This window comes from Euleptes europaea, chromosome 7 (assembly GCF_029931775.1).
Source record: "Euleptes europaea isolate rEulEur1 chromosome 7, rEulEur1.hap1, whole genome shotgun sequence".
In the NCBI taxonomy this organism is placed as follows: domain Eukaryota; kingdom Metazoa; phylum Chordata; class Lepidosauria; order Squamata; family Sphaerodactylidae; genus Euleptes; species Euleptes europaea.
Window position 1 is genome coordinate 18,498,899 of NC_079318.1, and position 20,683 is coordinate 18,519,581.

The 20,683-nt window shown below is 45.0% G+C and overlaps 1 protein-coding gene across 9 annotated transcripts in view; it reads left to right on the top strand.

Annotated features, from left to right (window-relative positions):
- Window positions 1-20,683, top strand: part of QKI (QKI, KH domain containing RNA binding) — a 164,860-nt gene that overhangs the window by 58,941 nt on the left and 85,236 nt on the right. For all 9 annotated transcript variants that reach the window (XR_008933408.1, XM_056853095.1, XM_056853097.1 and 6 more), the window contains exon 3: window positions 15,543-15,659. Coding sequence is in view for 8 of the 9 variants with exons in the window: in XM_056853095.1 (XP_056709073.1) it covers window positions 15,543-15,659 (117 nt within the window). In the remaining variant the exon portion in view is untranslated. The remainder of the gene's footprint in view (window positions 1-15,542; window positions 15,660-20,683) is intronic.

The following is a 20,683-nucleotide window of genomic DNA, read 5'->3' on the forward strand; positions in this document are numbered from 1 at the left end:
GGGATCCGGCATGCAAGGAGGCCATTATGGAGGAGGAACGGCGGCAGTGGCAGGAGGACCGCCAAGCTATGCAGGAGCAGATGGAGACCATGCAGCGTGTGATGGGTGAGATGGCGGCGGCCCTCGATGCACTGAAAGTGCAACCGCCCGCCGGCAATCCCCCGGACGGGGCGCCGGCAGCTCCTCCCGCACCTCCCAGCCTCCCGTCCCGTCGAGACCTGAAAGTCACGTATGACGGTTCAGGGGACCAGTTGACCTTTTTTATGGTCCAAGTGGACATTTTTATGCGAGAACAGGGTCGGACCTTCACTTCCGAGGAGTCCCGGGTGCAGTACGTGGCTTCCTTACTGCAAGGGGAGGCGGCCGCTTGGATGGTGTTGCAGTACGAACTCCGCTCGCCGGTGCTGCGAACCCTGGACGAGTTTATGGTTGCACTCCGAAACCGCTTTGAGGACCCGACTCTGAGTGAGCGGGCTAAAGCCTCCCTGATGCAACTGCGCCAAGGGACCAAGTCGGTGGCGCAGTATGCAAGTGAGTTCCAGTCACTGGCTAGCCGAATTCTAGACTGGAGTGAGGCCACTCTGGTGCAGTGTTTCCGGGAGGGTCTCAACCCGGACCTCCAACATTGGGCCTTCATGCAAGGAAACCCCCCGGATGTGGAAGGTTGGGTTCGCCACGCTGCGGACATTGAGAATCGTAAACAACTCCTGAATTTGTCTAAGCAGCGCATCGGACGAGACCCGAGACCCCGGAGTGACCGGGGCCGAGACTTCCGACTGGGAGGGAGCGGGGGCCCCTCGGCCGCGGAACGTCGCAAGCGTTTCGAGACCGGTGTCTGCCTGACCTGCGGGGGAAAGGGACACTTTGCGTCGCAATGCCCCTCTCGTTCGGGTCGTCCCAACCCCCCTCGCCAAGCCCCGACCGAACCGCAGAAGACGGCTGCCGAGGACCAGCCCCGCCGCAGGAGTGGACCACCGGGCCGACGTTCCGGCGCACCCTCCGCTCTCCATGCGCGCCCCCAGGATGTGGTCTCCACCTCTACAGGCCCAACGGGGTCCCGGATTACAAGTACTACTTTTGATTCGGACGGATCTCCGAACGCCACCACTCCATCCCCCTCTTCCAGCGAGGAGGAAGAGTGGGAACAGCCGGCAAAAAACGCCGTCGGTCTGCTGTAGAGGGGGCTCCGCAGCAGACCGCCCCTGTCGTTGTGCAAGGAGCTCCACCGATGGTAAGCGCCCAAGAGGACAATGTGTATGTGCGTGTTCACCTGTCCCTACCCAAAGGGGGTCCCAGTTTAGAGTTCCCCGCTTTGGTTGACTCGGGGTGTGCCCGCACCATGATTAGTGAGGAAGCCGCCAAGAAACTGGGAGTCAGGCGCAAGCGGCTCCCAGGACCCCTCCGCTTTTCCCAAATGGACGGGAGCGATTTTAAACGGGGCCCAGTGACCCACAGAACTGCAGCCGTGATTATGTCGGTGGGGGAACATTGGGAACGCTTGTATTTTACCATCGCCCCTATTGTAACCCCGGTGGTGTTAGGGATGAACTGGCTACGGGGACACAACCCCTCCATCGACTGGGTTAAACGGGTACTCTCATTTCCCGAAAGCCCCTGTGGGTTACATGACAAGGAACGGGTGCTCAGGACTCCGGCCGCCGCGTTGGTAGGGTCCCCCACCCCAGCCTCCGTTCCTCCTCAACTGCCCACCGAATACTCGCAGTTTGCGGATGTCTTTGATGTTAGAGAATGTGACGAACTACCTCCCCACAGAGAAACGGACTGTGCCATTGAAATTGTGGGGGAAGGCAAGCTATCTAAAGGGAAGGTCTATCCCATGAGCCCTAGTGAGAAGGCGGTGTTACGGGACTATCTGGATGCCAACTTGGCGAGAGGTTTCATACGCCCTTCCAAGGCTCCTTATTCGGCCCCAGCCTTCTTTGTGAAGAAAAAGACGGGAGATCTAAGACTGTGTATTGACTTTCGTAGGCTAAACGCAGTCACCCAGTCTAACGCTTACCCTCTCCCTCTTATTCCCGATCTTCTAGCACAATTAAAGGAGGGCCGAATCTTCACCAAACTGGACTTGGTAGAAGCATACCACCGCATTCGCATTAAAGAAGGAGACGAACCCAAAACGGCCTTTTCCAGCTGTTTTGGAATGTTTGAATACCTAGTCATGCCATTCGGACTTTCGGGGGCTCCCAGTGTTTTTATGCAATTAATTAATGAAGTTTTACATGATTTGCTGTTTCGGGGGGTGGTGGTATTTCTCGATGACATCCTTATTTACTCTGAAACCATGGAAGACCATGTGCGTCTGGTTCGAGACGTGCTCCAGAGGCTGCGGGAGCACAAACTGTATGCTAAGGTGTCCAAGTGTGAATTCCACCAACCGTCCATTACTTTCCTTGGGTACGTGATTTCCCACCAGGGTTTGGAAATGGACCCCGCTAAGGTCCAAGCGGTGCGGGAGTGGGAAACCCCCACTACCCGCCGCCAACTTCAGCAGTTTTTGGGGTTCGCCAACTTTTACCGCAACTTCATTCCTAACTTTGCCCAAGTTGCGCTTCCCCTCACTGCCCTGTTGCGCACCAAAAACAAGGGGGCTAACGCCGCGCTTCCCTCAGCCCGTTTGCAATGGTCCCCCCAGTGCCAGCAGGCTTTTGAACGTTTAAAGCTACTTTTTTCGTCCGAACCCGTTTTAGCTCACCCTGATTGCACTAAGCCGTTTGTGGTACAAGTGGATGCCTCGGATGTGGCCATGGGCGGGGCCCTATTGCAAAGGGATATGGGGGGGCGGTTGCGGCCGTGTGCCTACTTCTCCAAAAAGTTTTCCCAGTCCGAAATCAACTGGGCTATTTGGGAGAAGGAGGCGGCAGCGGTCAAACATGCCCTCACCATATGGAGGCACTTCTTGGAGGGGGCCGAACTGCCATTTGAGGTGTGTACCGATCACAAGAATCTTGAGGCTCTCAAGGGAGCTAGAAAGCTCAACGCCAAACAGATTCGGTGGGCCCAATTTTTCGCCAAATTCCGGTTCACCCTCAAACATGTTCCTGGCAAAGAAAATGCCCTAGCCGATGCTCTGTCACGACTTCCCCAGTATCGCAACGATTTCGATCGCCCGGTCGACACCCTGTTCACTCCCGAGCAGCGAGGGGAGGTCCCAAGCTTAGCCGTCACAACCCGGTCCCAGGCCCACCAACCAGGGACCCCCCTACGCTCAAGGGTATCCCGGAAGCCTTCCAACAGCGGCTCCGGAACGCCTCCTTACAGGAGGAGGAGCACCATCTCCTCCCCACTGGCATGGAACGAACGAACACCTGGTGGGTACAGGGGGGGAAGCTATATGTCCCATCTTCCCTTCGCAAAGAGGTGTTGGGACTTGTACATGGTGCCAAGTTGGCGGGTCATTTCGGCTTCATAAAGACCCTTCACCTGGTTAGGAGGCAATTCTGGTGGCCCGGTATGAGGTCCGATGTGGAACTGTATGTGCGCAGCTGCCCCACTTGCGCCACAGCTAAGAAACGGATGGGAAAACCCCCCGGGCTTCTCAAACCGCTTGAGAACCCCTCCCGTCCCTGGGAAGTCATAGCCATGGATTTTATCACCGGCCTACCTCCCAGTCGGGGAAAGACGGTTCTCTGGGTGATCACGGACCTTTTTTCCAAACAGGTCCATTTCGTTCCATGTGCGGGTCTTCCTTCGGCCCAAGGCTTGGCTAAACTATTTGTCACGCACGTCCTTAGGCTACACTCGATCCCTAGGAAGGTCCTCTCCGACCGGGGGGTCCAGTTTGTAGCCAAATTCTGGCGAGCCTTCTTAAAATTGGTGGGGGTGGAGGAACAGGGCCTTTCTTCCGCCTATCACCCCCAGACTGATGGTCAAACTGAACGTGTAAACGCGGTGGTAGAATGTTATTTGCGTTGCTATGTGAATTTCCACCAAGACGACTGGGTCGACCTGCTGCCATTTGCCGAATATGCGTACAACAATGCGTCCCATTCCTCTACCGGCTTTAGTCCCTTCCAAGTCGTATACGGGACGGAATTTGGTCCTTTCGGTTCCGCCCCCGTCACGCCAGATCTCCAGTCCACCCCCGACCTTCAGGAGTGGATTCAGGTAGTTAAATCTACCTGGCCGTGGCTGCTCAAAAACCTTGAGAGGGCAAAAAGCAAGTACAAGGAACAAGCGGACAAACACCGGTCTCCGGGATGGGAACTTAAGGTGGGGGAGCAAGTTTATCTGTCCACCAAAAACCTCCGCTCTCTTCGTCCCTGCAAGAAACTCAGCGACCGTTATGTGGGACCTTTCCCCATTACCAGGGTGATCAACGAGGTTACCGTGGAACTGGACCTCCCAAAGACTCTCAAGGGAGTCCATCCCGTCTTTCATATAAGTCTCCTCAAACCCTGTGTAACAGCTCCCCAGTTCCACCCCCCTCCCGAACACGAAATTCCTACGGTGGTGGGAGGGGATACCCATTTGGAAGTGTCCAAGGTTTTAGATTCCAAATGGAAGAAGGGAAAACTGTATTACTTTGTTCGTTGGAAAAACCTTGGTTCCGCGTACGACGAGTGGGTAGCCGCGCCCCACATGGCGGCCCCTCGCTTGGTCCGAGAATTCCACCTCGCTTATCCCGATAAGCCTCGTCCTCTCGAGGACGCGGGAGGGGGGCCTTAAGGGGGGCAGAATGTGAGGGTCTCTGTGTCTCTGACTCTGTGTCTCTGCTTTCCATCACCTGCTTTGTTATCAGTGAACTCATAAAAGCAGTTCACACCTTCTGGTCCCAGGCGCCTAGCCTGATTGCCCCAAGTATCTCCCCCCGCTGTTCTTCCTGTCAGTACTCCCTCAGGCCGATGCGGCCTTGGAAGTGTGATAGCTTCAGCAGACTTCCTGGGACTCGTTTGATGTTTTGTATTATGCCAAGCTTGTAACTTCCCATAACAATAAGTGTGAACCCCAGTGCCCCAGTGCCCTGGAGTCAATATATTCTGTAAACCCGATAAGCCCCTCACTTGCAACTTTCTACCTGTGCCTGTCTCATCTCCTGATGTCTTCAATAAACCAGTTGTTTCTGTATCAACGCCTGAGCAATTGATTTGGAGAATAGGACTCAGAGAGGGGGAACTCTCACAACTACAAGGCGTAGGGAAAACAGCAGAAAGGATGTTTTGTGATATCAAAACATTTGAGAGAAAACTTCAGGTTTTTGAAAGAGACCTTGAAAGTGGGCAGCTGAAATATTTTCCAAAACTAAAAATGCATTTAGGAAATTCTACAACATTTGCAGACAATCCTACAAGCCATCAGGAAATCTACAAGGAATTTTCTAGTATTGTAGCAGCTGCACAGGTGAATTTTAGCAACAGATTTTACAGTTCTGTAAGATGGAGACAACCCTGTGTTTTCTTACTTCTCCAGATAAAGCCAAATTTGAAGAACTTGATCTTTCCTGCCTACACTGGTTAGATTTGGAAAATCTGGAAATGGAGCTAATAGAATTTCAAGAAAGCTCTATCTGGAAAAATAAATTCTATTACCTGCGTGGAACACTTGAGAAGATAGAAGGGATGACAAAGGATAGCACAGTTAGTTCTGAAAATGAAATCCTTAAAGTGTGGAATTCTCTGCCAAATAATTTTAAGTCAATGAAAGCACTTGGGATTGCTTTCCTTACTTTGTTTGGATCATCTTATGCTTGTGAGCAGCTGTTTTCAGCTTTGAATTATATCAAATCTGACACCAGAAACAGACTAACAGATGACCTGAGTGCTGCATGTGTTGCTCTCAAACTTACAAAGTATGAGCCAAGGGTGGACAAATTATCAGCATGCACACAACAGCATAAATCACATTAATTGTTCAAAAGTATGCCAAATGCAAACTTTTACCTTTCAATAAAAAGTTGTTTGTATCATTGAAAGCTCTGTTATTGTGTTTTTCTTTTAAGGCAAAAGATGTTAACCTATGAGTTGTTTTTTCTAAACTAAAACCTCAGTATTCAGGTTAAATTGCCGCATTGGCACTCGGTGATAACTAAGTGGGTTTTGGGTTGCAGTTTGGGCAATCGGTCTCTAAAAGGCTCGCCATCACTGGCGTAGGGTGTAGCAGTTCGCAGTTCTCCCTCTCTAATGGGGGGTATGTTTGTAATTTTGCTTGTAGAAAAATAGGGCATTTATATTTTAAGTTCCATAAATGTGCTAAGAACATTTTATATGACAAGTAAGTTATAAATGATGCATTTTGTATTAAAAAATAAAATAAATTTGGGTAGATAAGAAAGTATTGGATATATATTTCATTTCTCATAAATTTCCAGTTCTTTATGGATTCAACATTTCAAGAAACTTCACATCTCTCATTTTGGGAGAAAAGCTGATAGCCTGATATATTTTGAGTGGCCAAAGTTGATCCCACTGTTGATCTCACTGTTGCTTTGCATCATTTTGCTATGAGAATGTGGCAATTTTATGGTGAGAATAATATTGGTTTCCAAGTTCTTAGAGTTTGAGGTTTCTGTGGTGGCCAATAGTATCACTCCTTGTTCTTCCAAACTTTAAAAATTCTAGATGAGAACTTGTACCTAATTAGCTGTATGCCTATGTTACTGAGCCCTGACTTGGGTAGCCCAGCCTAGCCCAGTGTCGTCAGATCTTGGAAACTAAGCAGGATCAGCCCTGATGGAGACCACCAAGAAAGTCTAGGGTTGCTATGTAGAGGCACACAATGGTGAACCACCTCTGAATGTCTCTTGCCTTGAAAACTCACCATAAGTTAACTGCTGCTTGATGCAATTTTTGTTTAAACTGAAGCCAATAGGATATAGGTCTCCATAATTATTAATTGCGTCATCTTTGTTCTTTGTAGTTACAAGCCAATAATGTCCTATTGAGTCCATTAACTCTTAGCCTGAACCTCTCATGTCATGATTATAGGGAAGGGTTCTGCTTTGTAGTGGTATATTGTCTTGCCTAGCAAACTTGTCAACTGGTAAGAATGTGAGCAGGCAATATCAGGAAGGGCACTTCACGGTTGTCACTGAGGAAAGGCAATAAATGAGATCAGAGCTAAATATATGTTTGTGACATTCTAGCAGTTGGCTTAAGCCCTGCTGTTTGTTGCAGGGGTATACTGGCCTTAAAAAGGAAGAGAATGCATTGTAGCCCAGGGAGGGAAACAGCTGGTGGGCTTATCACTCTGGCTACTGACAGGGAAGGTCAGACAGTTTGGAGAAGTAAACATAAATGATAAGACACCATTTTATGTTCACTGTTTCAACAGGTCTCATTTTAAAACAGGTCTCATTTTAAAATCTTAGACAAATTGTTATACCTGTAAACCCACATTTTGTTCAAATGTTTATTTCTCTTGTTCTGACAGCTTTGCTATAAAACTATTGATTTAGAAGAATGTGATTTATGCTTGAAAGGCACATCTACATAATACTACTGTTAATGTTTTATTTTCTGATGAGAAACAGATAGTATTTGAAATAAGTTTAACAAAACAGACACTGTGCATGAGGAAAAAATTTAAAAAATGGATGCGCCAGTCCAAATAGCCATGATGAGCACATGCCTAAAAAGTTGGTGTGCAGACGGGATTCTCTGGATCATGCCCTTCCAGCTGTGGTGGCTCATGTTGGCTTGGAAACTATCGTGGAAGACTTTCTGATCATATAGAGCAGCTTTGTTGTTGGGATGGTGGTGGCAAAGATCATAAAAAGCCCTGCTAGACTGGACCCTGTTTAGTCCAGCATCCTGTTTCACACCGTGACCAACCAGTTGCCATGGTTATTTCAGTATGAGTGTTCATGTGACAGAGCTTACTTCTTCAGATACAATAGGAGAAAGAAACCCTTTTACCTCAGTTCCGCAGAAGGGGAGGGAGAAACACTTGAACACACGAAAAAGGGTAGAGTTGAGCAGCCTAGTGCAATAAAGAAAGTTAGATTCTCTTTGTGGGTTCTTGAATCGCTTGGGTAGTTTAATGGATGATGGGAGAGGTCAGAGGTAAAGGCTAAGGCTTTCCCTGATGTTGCTTCCTAGCACTTGTATTCAGAGACTTACTGCTTCTGAATATGAAGATTCCTTTTAGTCACCAAGGCTAGGGAGATAAAAGACCAGGGTTGGAAGAGGGTTCCTAGACACCTTGAGTGCATTAAGCGCTCTCTTGATGCCCCTCTGAACTTTTTGTACATGATATGAAAATCAGGGCTTTTTGTTGCAATGTTTTGTTTTTACTTACAGTATCTGATAATGCAGAATTAATTGAATATAGGAATAGCAGTTTTATTTAGGAGCAAAATAATATCAAAGTCTTGTTAAAAGCTTGCTGGGGGTAAAGTGTAGACGACTGGGGAAGGCAATGAAAACCATGCCGGAAACATAGTCTGCCTAGTAAACATCAGGATGTGGCATCATCCCATGGGTCACCCCATGACCCGATGCTTGCAGAGGGGACTACCTTTACCTTGTAAAAGCAGTGGATTGTTATTGCATTGACCTGGAAAACTATTCAAGCTTTATGCATTTGATTTGTAGTCCATGAGATTATAAAGCTGTTTCCCTGTTAGTCTCAAACTCTTCAGTACATGGGTTATTAGAGGTGAATAATGTGGATTAAAGGGATTTAGTAATTCACTCTAAATCTCCTAGTACATTTTTAGATGTTGTGTTTTGCTTAAATCTTTTAAAGCATGGGAGCACCTGCTGCTATATAGAATACTCATTTTATCAAGATCCCTAGGATGATCTGGTTCGTCTAGATTACAGAATTAGTGATAAAACAATAATCCAGAGTCTTTGGAATTGATTGCCAGTCGCATTTATGGCCAAGATAAGAGATATGATTTCTTCTGAAGTGTTTTAAAAATCAGATACCTTGCACAGATGTTCAACATTTCCCTAGGGAAAAGTAGAAAGCAAAAGAGAAATAGAATTGTTTCATGAAGGATTTAGAAACTCTTTTTATTTGTGAGGTTCATGAATGACAGTATTGATTTAAGTTTATTTTGGTTCCTCATTTTATAGAATCTTTGCATCAAATTGTGAATTGTTGGTAGTCCTGCTGGCCTTGCAACTGCCTGTTCTGATATTTGCATTTAGGATATCTGCACAGTTCTGTAGGCAGTGGATTTTGTGTGCAGGTACAACAAACCAGTTGCTTAAAGCATAATCTGTGGCAAGGCACACAGTGGTCCAGATGATGCAGCACTATAAAGAAAGACATTTCTTTACCTTGGCTATTGTATGTGTCAGCTGTATTAATGAATGCATACTATATACCAGGCTTGTCCAAACTGTGGCCCATGACGGCTATGAATGCGGCCTAACACAAAATCGTAAACTTACTTAAACATTATGAATCAGCTATCATTAGTATTAGTGTACTTTATGTGTGGCCTAAGACAATTCTTCCAATGTGGCCCAGGGAAGCCAAAAGATTGGACACCCCTACTGTATACCAAGGCAAAATGTTTTCGGTTAGCATGTGGTAATCTTCTATTGTGAACTGGGATATTGGGCACTACCCATTCATTTTTAGGCATGAAGTAAAGGGAGAGTTACTCATGTTCATAATTTTGTCTCACTGAAACAAAAGAGACTTGAGACTCTGGCTAGATCATGCTTCTTGTTTGAAGTACCAGTTGTACAGTGTCTCAAAAGAATTAACCGTGTAACTAGTTTTATGGTAAATACATTGTTTATATCTTAAATAATCACCATTCTCTTGGTAAGAATGAACACATTTTCCCATGTCCTACATTATCTTGATGTAAAACCTCCTTTGTGACAGGTATAGTACAAAAATAGACATCTTACTGAGTCAGTCCTGCTATGAAAGTGTTTCCATTTGAGGTGATAATGTGGTTTGGCTTGTAGTTGATGGTGAGCGGTTGTCCCAGTATGTAGGGCTTTTTAAAAAAAAAAACTCTGTGTCTTTCAGTGATAACACTTGTAAACAGCTGAGTGAAAATAAACAGTATGATCAGAGAAGATTGCTGGCTAGTAGTTAAATATGTTCACTTGGTGTTTTTTATTTTACAATTGTATGACTGCTGTGATGCTTAAAATAACAGTAATGTGCCCTCTGTAACAAATGAACATGGGCTAACTTTCAGAAGTAAGAAATAGCATAACAAATACACAAAAGCTCCACATCAACAAGGAGGGTGGTATATTGTAGTATCTTTATTGCTAAAGAAATCGACACAAAATAAGGTAAGCTCCCTATTTTAACCCTGAAACATCTTTAAACAACAGAACCAGTTGTGAGGATAGAATCATAGAGTTGGAAGGGACCACCAGGGTCATCTAATCCCAACCCCCTGCACAATGCAGGAAATTCACAACTACCTTTCCCCCCCACACACACCCAGTGACCCCTACTCCATGCCCAGAAGATGGAAAGCTGCCAGCAGGTGAGTGGGGGCTATCCAGTGTTTTACAGGAAGTGCCATGTGTATGGTTATCTGCTCACTGGGCAGAAATTGTGAGTGTGTGCTTGATGCTTGGAGCTCTTGGCTCTCAAGGAACAGTTTTGTTCCCTTAAGGCTAGGGTTGCCAACCTAGAGTAACTGTGGTTGGAGGGGGGTTATAGATGAGACCTTCAGAGACCTGCTAGAACAGCCCTCTCCTGTGCTGACAGCTCTTCTGCTGTCACAGAGAATGAAAGTCTTGAGGTTAGAGGGAGTCAGGCTAGGGCCAACATTATTATTGGAGAAGCAAGTTAATGTAGCTGCAAAAATCTTTTCCCCCAACTCAGCCTAGCCCGTAAGATGGCCCCTTACCTTGATCTGGCGACTTGGATCCATGCCACAGTGACATGGAGACTAGACTACTGCAATACACTGTACATTGGTCTCCCCTCAGTCAAGTCGGAAACTCTAGTTGGATCAGAATGCTCAGCTAATATTGGGAGCAAGACAAGAGCGCTCGTTTTAGTCCCGTTCTGCAGTTACTTCTCCGGCTCCACTGGCTGTCCATCAGTTACTGGGCTCAATTTAAAAGTATTAGCTGTCACATGCAATTCCCTTCATGGCCTTGAACCATCATACCTGCGAGACTGCCTCTCCTATGCTATGCCATGACAGCTTTGCTCATTGGAGCAGGGTCTTCTGCAGATGCCAGCCTGAAAATGGGCAAAATCAACAGCTGCTTATACACATGTCTTTTCCGTTGTGGCCCCTACCTTATGGAATGGCCTGCCCGAGGAGGTCAGGAAGGCTCCCACCCTCCTGACTTTCTGCAAACTATGCAAAACTGAATTATTCAAGAGGATTTTTGTATGTAAGCAATAGGATTGCACTGTACAATGTGATTCATAAAATTGCTTGGATAAATGATTAAAAAGTGTAGTCTATTCTACTGTGTATAGCTTGCTCTGTAAGTAGGATCCTATTGTGTAATTCCTGGTTTACCCCTCCCCCTAGCAGTCTTTTCCAACCCTAGGAATGTGTATTCCCAGGATCGTGGGACATTAGAGGCCACAGTGGGGAGAACAAAGGGGAAAAATAGTCCCCCTTCCTCTGTTGTATGTGATTAGTTGAGGAGTTTTGGTATATTTTAGCTGTCCTTAAAGGAGACAGATGCCACTGATTTGACATTTTATGGTGATTTTGCAAAGCAACGAATTAGTGAATGAAGTTGAACTCTGAGGGAGAAAACTTCCGGACATTCACATTAACTGTATAGCTACTATACAGTTATTCCATTTTTCATGTGCTGCATATTGACATATTTTAGAGCTCTTGTGTAAGTGAAAACTGATACCTGCTCATGCTAAGTAAACCTTGCTGTGTTCCCACTTGTATTTCCACTTGTGCAAGATCTTGTGCAATCAGTTCCTGGGCACTACAATACATAGGGAAGAAAAGAGTGGTTATCCTCAAGATCTCATGCAAGTGGAACTGTACAAGTCTGTTTAGCCATAAAGAAAACTCTAACCTTTTACAGTAGAGTTTCAAGCTTTGACATTTCTCTCAGGATTACCCCCCCCTTTTTTTGGCTTTCAAGTCACAGCTGACTTACGGCGACCCTGTAGGGTGTTCAAGGCAAGAGACATTCGGTGTTGGTTTGCCATTGCCAGTGTCACAACCCTGGTATTCCTTGGAGGTCTCCCATCCAAATACTAGCCACAGTCAGGGCTGAGTGTGTGTGACTGGCCCAAGGTCACCCAGCAAGTTTCTATCGCTCAAGTGGGGATTCGAACCTGGGTTTCCCAGGTCCTAGTCTAACACCTTAACCATTACACCATGCTGGCTCTTGCAGGATTACACTACATCTCTGTATTCATGTTAAAACTTTCAACTTGGGAATACTGAAAAACAAATAGAACACTTGTTTTTGGATCTAGCCAAGATAACACAAGCTCAGTGTCCAAGACCCAAAGACCAAAAAATCTAGAATCAAGCCAAGCTTTAAAATCCACAGATCTAATCAATAAAAACTATGGGGCAATAGATAGACTATTTACTGATGAATGAATTTTGTAGCATTCTTGTGGTGCTACATGTATTTGCATAGTTGCCATTCCTTTATTCATGGAGTACAAACTTTGACTGACTTCATGATTTCAGTATATTTAAAATTAAAATTATTTTCATTTGAATGACATTTAAGAGTAGTATAAACTGACATAGTTCAAGTTACATGGGATTACATGGGATGTATATTACATGGGAAAATATGGTTAGTGGATACTTCCACTTGTTTTTCCATGTGTTCCAGAAAGCTTACAGTACAGTGAGGCAAAAAGTATTTCATTGAAAATAAAATGTAACGCTATTAAAAGAATGGGCCCATTGTGGGTATTTGGTAAAATTCTGTTTTGGAATTTTCTTGCTCTCAAAACACATTTGAGGAAGAAAATCAGCGTAGTTTGCACTGACTTTGACTTTCCATTAGAGAGTTAGATAATGCCTTAGGGCAGTGATGGCGAACCTTTTAGAGACCCGGTGCCCAAACAGTAACCCAAAACCCACTTATTTATCGCAAAGTGCCAACACGGCAGTTTAACCTGAATACTGAGGTTTTGGAACAGTTTTCTCCTAGGAAAAACGCACTGTGCTTGTAAGGAGTATGCCCTGGGGTTACAGTTTCTAGCTCCAGGACGGGAAATTCCTGGAGATCTGGGGGACAGCAGAGTTTGGGGAGGGATTTCAGCGGGGTATAATGCCATAGAGTTCACCCTCCAAAGTTGCCATTTTCTCCAGGGGAACTGATCTGTATAGAGCGGTGGTCGGTTGTAATCCCGGGAGATTCCTACACCCCAACTGGAGGTTGGCAATCGTGTGTGTGTGTTTAAGTGCCTATGAATCAAAGTCCTCCAAAAAGTCCTATCTTTGGCAATCATACCAGGGGAGGAATCCCTGCGACGGCGGGAAAGCAAGGCGATGTCGCTGTGTTACCTCAGGATCGCCCACTTACTGCAGCCTCGGGGAAGTTGGCCAGGCCGCGCAAGCAGCAGCAGTTCTGGGTGAGAAGCGAGGGCGGAGGTTGCCCTGGCAGGACTCCTCCGAGGGCAGGGCCAGGGGCGGCGCAGGCAGCCAGAGCCAGCTCCAGTCTCGCCGCTACTCGCGCCGTGCGGGACAGGTGCTGGCGGCGCAAAGCAGGAGCGGTGCGGCGGCTCCCGCTCGAGGAGAGCCTGGACACGCCGCCAGCCATCCCTGCCGGTCCCAGCGCCTGGGGGGCGACCGCAGAAAGGTTGCCCTTCACTGCCGAGGGGAAGAGAGAGGGAGGCTCGCAGGCGCCCTGGCGACAGTGAGAGAACCCGGGGAGCTCAGCTTTCTCCCCACCCCTCCCCTCGAGGCTGCGAAAAGAAGGAGAGGAGAGAGGCTGCCCGGTGCAAGAGCCGGAGCTGCGGGCAGGAGTTGCCACCATGAGGCGGCTCGGGGGGATCCCTCCTGCTGCCTCTCCTGCTGCTGGGGCTGCTTTTCTGTGCTGGGGTGACAGCGCACGTACCCACAGAGAGGGCTCTGCGTGCCCTCTCTGGCATGTGTGCCATAGGTTCGCCACCACTGCCTTAGGGGGAGGGGCTTTTTCTCAGTGTTAGAGCATATGCTTGGCATATTTAGGTTCCCAGGCTCAATCCCCGGCATCTCCATCTAAAAAGATCATGTGGTATCTGGCCTCCCTTCCCCTTACTCTGTTGGGATTCTTTAACTTGGGGATCCTGACCTTTCCCCCTGGGCTGGCTGCTGCCCTGTGTGCTGTGCAAGAGGCGCCAGCTGGATTTTTGATTTAGGAACAGTGGTTTTAATGTAATTTTTCGTATGTATGTAGTATTGACTGTTTTATTCAACGGATGTTTTAATGATGTGAATCGCTCTGAGCCCAGCCTCGGCTGGGTTAGAGTAGTACGGAAATCCAAAAAACAAACAAATAATTAAAGACATCTGTCTGAGAGCCACCCTGGAGAGCTGCTGCTAGTCTGGCTCGACAGTAGTAGCCTTGATGGACCAAGGGTCTGATTCAGTATAAGGGAGCTTCATGTGTTCTGAAATGTGTCCATATTCTCACTCTTTCCCCTCCCCCCTCCCCTGTAGCCTTGTATGCATTAAATATTTAAAAGTTTCAAATATTTTAGGAAGCTGTTCTGAAAACCTTTGGTGCTATGGTTGTAGAGGATTGTTTAATGGGAGAGATAGTATTGTCTGCTCTAAAATGACTATGTTTTACTTTTCCTGCCACTTTGGAACTTTAATATGATACTTATTTCCATTCCTTATGGTACTATTAGCTTTAGAAGAAAATTTAGATCAAAGGCAGCTTTGGTAGTTCAGAATTAGTTTGTCCTTGGTCTGTCTAACAGTAACCAATTACAGTGAAAGGTGTTCTCTCAAGTTGTAGATTTGTGTCCTACTTTTGTTTCATTCAAGATAGTTATACCTTTTGCTAGCTGTGCTGAAAATGGCGACTCATCCTGAAACCAGCTGTCATACCTGTGTAGAGATTGGGCTGTGCATCCTTGCTATTATAAAGGAAAGTGAGAAGCAGCCACAGTACAAGCTTGGTTCCCCTCTCTGAGGAAGGACGAGCATCTTGATCACCCGATGATCAAGATGCCCGCCCTTCCTCGCAGCAGAAGGAACCTTTGCGATAAGCAACCAAGGTCCCGTTTTGTTTGGTTCGAGAAGCGTAGATGAACTAGTGGCATTTCACTCTTGTATGCTGTGGACAAGAGATAATGCAGATACTTTAGTGTGGCATAGTAGTTCATATCAGAGTAGACAGGTAAAGGCTGTGTTCAAATCTCCACTTTGCTGTGAAGCTTGCTGGGTGACCTGAGGCCACTCTGCCTAACTTTCCTCACAAGGTTGCCTGTGAGAATAAAGTGGGAGAAGGTAGAACCTACAGTGCTCTGATCTCCTTGGAAGAAAGATGAGCTAAGAAGGCGATAAAGGGCTAAAACGGAGGAATTGTGCTTTTTTCATAACCTTGGAACTAATAATAGTATAGGTATATAGTAATGATACCAGAACACCAATTTATTACAGTATTTTAAGACAGTAAACTGGCTTGTTTTTATTTCAGTTTAATTTTGTTGGACGAATCCTTGGGCCTAGAGGACTAACAGCTAAACAACTTGAGGCTGAAACAGGATGTAAGATCATGGTCCGAGGCAAAGGGTCTATGAGAGACAAGAAAAAGGTAAGAGCAGCAACTGTTCCTGAGAAGATCTTGTTTAAAATTTCTTTAAGCATAAAATTCTCAAAATTTTATATTACAGTGGATTATATCTCATTTTACATAAGTTGGTGAATGCTCATTGAAGTAAACCTCGTTGCTTTTGTTTAATAGCAGATGTGTATGTCTGGATAGGCATCTTAAGATTCCTATACCCACAGTTTTGGTACAGCTGGTGGTTTGAGATACTTTTTGTGAAGAAACCTGTCATTTCATTTCCAGGCTATCTCTGTCCAACTGAGGCAGCAGTTGTACATCAGTCTGATTGGTATTTTCTGCCTTGAATACTTTCAGAGAGCTTCCAGAGTAAGGGCTAGACCTAACAGCATTCTCAAGTTGTGAATCTGCTGTTTAAGAAGAGTAAAACCCCATCTTCTATTGTAAATTAGAAGACCATCTTCTGGAACCAGTGAAGTTCCTATCTAGCAACAGAATCTCCATCCTAAATCCTGACATCTGCCCTTGTACAAATCTATGGTGAGACCACACTTGGAATACTGTGTGCAGTTCTGGTCACCACACCTAAGAAAGGATATTGCAGAGCTTGAGAAGGTGCAGAAAAGAGCAACCAAATGATCAGGGGGCTAGAGCTACTGCCCTATGAGGAGCGGTTAAAACACTTAGGGTTGTTTAGCTTGGAAAGAAGGGGAGACATGACAGAGGTCTATAGAATTATGCACGGTTTGGAGAGAGTGGACAGGGAGAAGCTTTTTCCCCCTCGCTCATAATACTAAAACACGAGGTCATCTGCTGAAGCTGGAGGGTGAGAGATTAAAAACAGATAAAAGGAAATATTACTTCACAAAACACATAGTGAAATTGTGGAACTCCCTGCCTCAGGATGTGGTGGTGGCTTCCAACTTGGAAGGCTTTAAGAGTGGGCATGTTCATGAAGGACAGGGCTATCCATGGCTACTAGTCAAAATGAATCCTAGTCATGATGCATACCTATTTTGGCAGTCCACGGAATCCGTAACACTCTCCTCCAACACCACATTTCAAAGAAATCTATTTTCTTCCTATCTGCTTTCTTCACTGTCCAGCTTTCACACCCATACATAGTAATAGGGAATACGATGGCATGAATTAATCTCGTCTTGGTGGCCAGTGACACATCCTTACACTTCAAAATCTTTTCTAGCTCCTTCATGGCTGCCCTTCCCAGTCTAAATCTTTTTCTGATTTCTTGGCTGCAGTCTCCCTTTTGGTTGATGGTGGAGCCAAGGAATAGAAAGTCTTGAACAATTTCAATTTCCTCATTGTCAACCTTAAAGTTGTGTAATTCTCCTATAGTCATTACTTTTGTTTTCTTGATGTTCAGCTGTAGTCCTGCTTTGGCACTTTCTCTTTTAACTTTCAGCAGTAGTCGTTTCAAATCTTCACTATTTTCTGCCAATAATGTAGTGTCATCAGCATATCTCAAATTATTAATGTTCCTCCCTCCAATTTTCACTCCACCTTCATCTAAATCTAATCCAACTTTCCTAATTATATGTTCTGCATATAGATTGAAGAGATAGGGAGATAAAATACATCCTTGTCTGACACCTTTGCCAATTGGAAACCATTCCTTTTCTCCATATTCTGTTCTAACTGTGGCCTCTTGTCCAGAGTACAGGTTGCGCATCAAAACGATCAGATGTAGTGGCACACCCATTTCCTTTAAAACCAGCCATAGCTTTTCATGATCCACACAGTCAAAAGCTTTGCTGTAATCTATGAAACACAAGCTGATTTTTTTCTGAAATTCTCTCGTATGCTCCAGTAACCAGTGTATATTTTCAATATGATCTCTCGTGCCTCTTCCTTTTCTGAAATCAGCTTGAACATCAGGCATTTCTTGTTCCATATATAGCACCAGCCTTTGCTGTAAGATTTTGAGCATCACTTTACTTGCATGAGAAATTAATGCGATGGTCCGATAGTTGCTGCAATCTTTGATGTCTCCTTTCTTGGGAATTGGAATGTAAATGGATCGTTTCCAGTCTGTGGGTTATTGTTTTGTTTTCCATATCTGTTGGCATATTCTTGTCAACATTTTGATGGACTCCATTTCTGTGGCTTGGAATAGCTCTATTGATATCCCATCTGCTCCTGGTGATTAGTTTCTCCCGATTGCTCTCAATGCAGCTTGGTTTTTTTTACGAGTTTTACAAGTTTTAAGAGAGTACGTATGTAGATGAGGCTTTAAAATTTTGCAAATTCAGATTTCCTTTTAAAATACATGCAAAATAAATCTTCTCTTGCACTCTGTAAAGTATCAGACACATGTATGACATGTATAAATAGATTAAATCTGTTTAAATGATATTCATCCACCATGCTATATATGCAGCTGCCATAGCACTGCATCATTTGCACCTGAAGTGTGTGTATCGCTGGACAGTTTCTAATTATGTAAGTGGCAACTTATCCCCCCCCCCCGCTGCAAATTACTTGCATTGGAAACGATTAAAAATAAACAGTTTCAAAATCTTAAATGTGCTTTAAAATGTGATAAAGTGAGTCAAGTTGGTGCATGTTGGGTAAAGTCAAAGTACAGCCCTTATGGAATTGTGACTTATATTATGTTTGCATATAAAGGAGATATAGATGGTTTACTTGAACTGATTTTAGAGAAGCTAATTGGGCATTTACTGTGTGTGAATCTATAGCAATAAAATTTGTTTTTAAAGTAACTTTGAAATGATACATCTGTGTTTTTCAGATTGATTTGATTCTTCATCTTATGCCAATGATAGCTCAGTATTGAGTTTCACTGTGGAAGCTCAAACTGGAAACTGCTCATTTATCCAAATAAATCAATAGCTTAGGATACTTATTACTGCATGTAAACTAGAGTAAATGATTTGCAACACAAGATACTAACTATATCTAGACTTGCAAGTGCCTAAACATCTTTTGCTGCTTTAACAATATAAAATGCATCATTTATAACTTAGTATGTAAAAGTATATTCATTAGCACTGTAGAGAAAGACGTTTTACTTTGGAGGTTTGGACTGTACAAAACCTTCTTCTGTAGTTTAAAAAAGTTTTTCTCAGCAGAGAACAGGCAGGAGGGGGGAAGGCAAGTCAGTTGCTTTTCAGCCTCGCCCAGCGGTTTTAGGAATGCTAATGGCCTCCCTATCTGGAGACAATGAAATGGTGAGCTCATGCCTCCAGCTAAAAGCTGACACCAAGCAGGGGAGAGTGATTTGGAAGGTTTAAGATGCTAGAAGGTATCTTCTTGGAGATTTCAGGAAAGGCTTCTTTGATCTGTGGGTAAGGAGAGATAATAAAATTCCTTGGTGTGGAGGGAGAAGTTGTCTTTGGCTGATTCTGTGTAGGGAGAAGGAGCTTTCATTCCTGGGCTCCTGCTGAAGGCCACCGTGGCCTGAATAAATACTCCAAGGTAATGAGAAGTTTTTAGAACACTGTAAATTCTAAGTTAAAGAAGAGTTGGTTTTTATTTGCTGACTTTCTCCACCACTTAAGGAAGAATCAGACTGGCTTACAATCACCCTCTCTTCCCTTCCCCACAACAGACACTCTGTGAGGTAGGTGGGGCTGAGAGAGCTCTAAGAGAACTCTGACTAGCCCAAGGTCACCCAACTGGCTTCATGTGTAGGAGTGAGGAAACCAACCTGGATCACCAGATTACAGCCCTCCGCTCATGTGGAGGTGTGGGGAATCAAACCCAGTCCTCCAGATTAGAGACCACCACTCCTAACCACCACTCTTAACCACTCCACCATGCTGGTTCTCAGTTAAAGAGCTCGCCTTAGAATAAGAACAGCTAGGGCATGTTCAGAGTTAGGGACGGAGGAATTGTGTGTTTAGACCTTTCTGTTGTATTCCTTACTTAAAACTGTTGCTGTGCTGGGAGTATACATGTGGACTTTAAAAAATAATAATAAAAGTTTCACAATTTTTTATGCTGGCAGTTGTTCTTTGTACCACACAGTTGCTCTTTGTACCACACAGACTTCCACCATTCAAACACACTATTTAAAATGGGTGCCAGGAGAAGGGGAGGCAGTCAGTTGATAAATTGCTAATGGTAACCAGTCGCTGGGTAGCAAGAGACGCAGGCACAAGATGGGGCCGTGGACCAGCACCGTAGTGAGGGGAAGCTGGGAACATTGGTTCTCGGTATGTAATTCCTACAAAGGCCAGTTGAGGGAGAGAACACTCCAAGGATTGAAGAGTGGCATGGGCATTGATGCGTAGATGCCTTGGATGGCAGGACGAAGTAGTGGGGGGAATCAGTGGGACTGTTCTGCCACAGGTATATTTATGGAATTAAAAGTATAAATTCATAAGACTGTTTTTCAGTGTTTCCTCAAAATTCCCCAATTGAAAACTAAACTCCTCAGATTTCTTCATGCTATACATTTCATAGAATCATAGAGTTGGAAGGGACCACCAGGGCCATCAAGTCCAACCCCCTGCACAATGCAGGAAATTCACAACTACCTCCCCCTCTACACCCCTAGTGACCAGAAGATGGCCAAGATGCCCTCCCTCTCATCATCTGCCTAAGGTCACAGAATCAGCATTGCTGACAGATGGCCATCTAACCTTTTATTCATTTGAATGAATAAAACTTGTATTTCACTCATTTCGTGTGTCCATGTGTGTGGGGAGATTTTATAGGAGCTTTTGCTTTCAATGCTTCACAAAACTTCCAAATTTTTCCAGTTCTTCACATCCTCTCTGAAAGACATAGCCATGCCACTTTTGTACTGTGTTATTGTCCAATACAATATGGTGGATTCTGTGTTTTATTATTTCAAGATGCCAATAAAGGTATTGTATTTGTTTGTTTGTTAGTGGATTCTGTCATTTCCAAACGCAATTGCTTCTAAAGCATGTGTCACCAGTGTGGATCATTTTAACATTTATAAGATCCATTAGAGCTCTGTGATACCTGCTTGGACTATATAATTCTTTCCTGCCCATTTTTGTGTAGAATGTATTTGTTTACAAAAAATGTATATCCTCCCT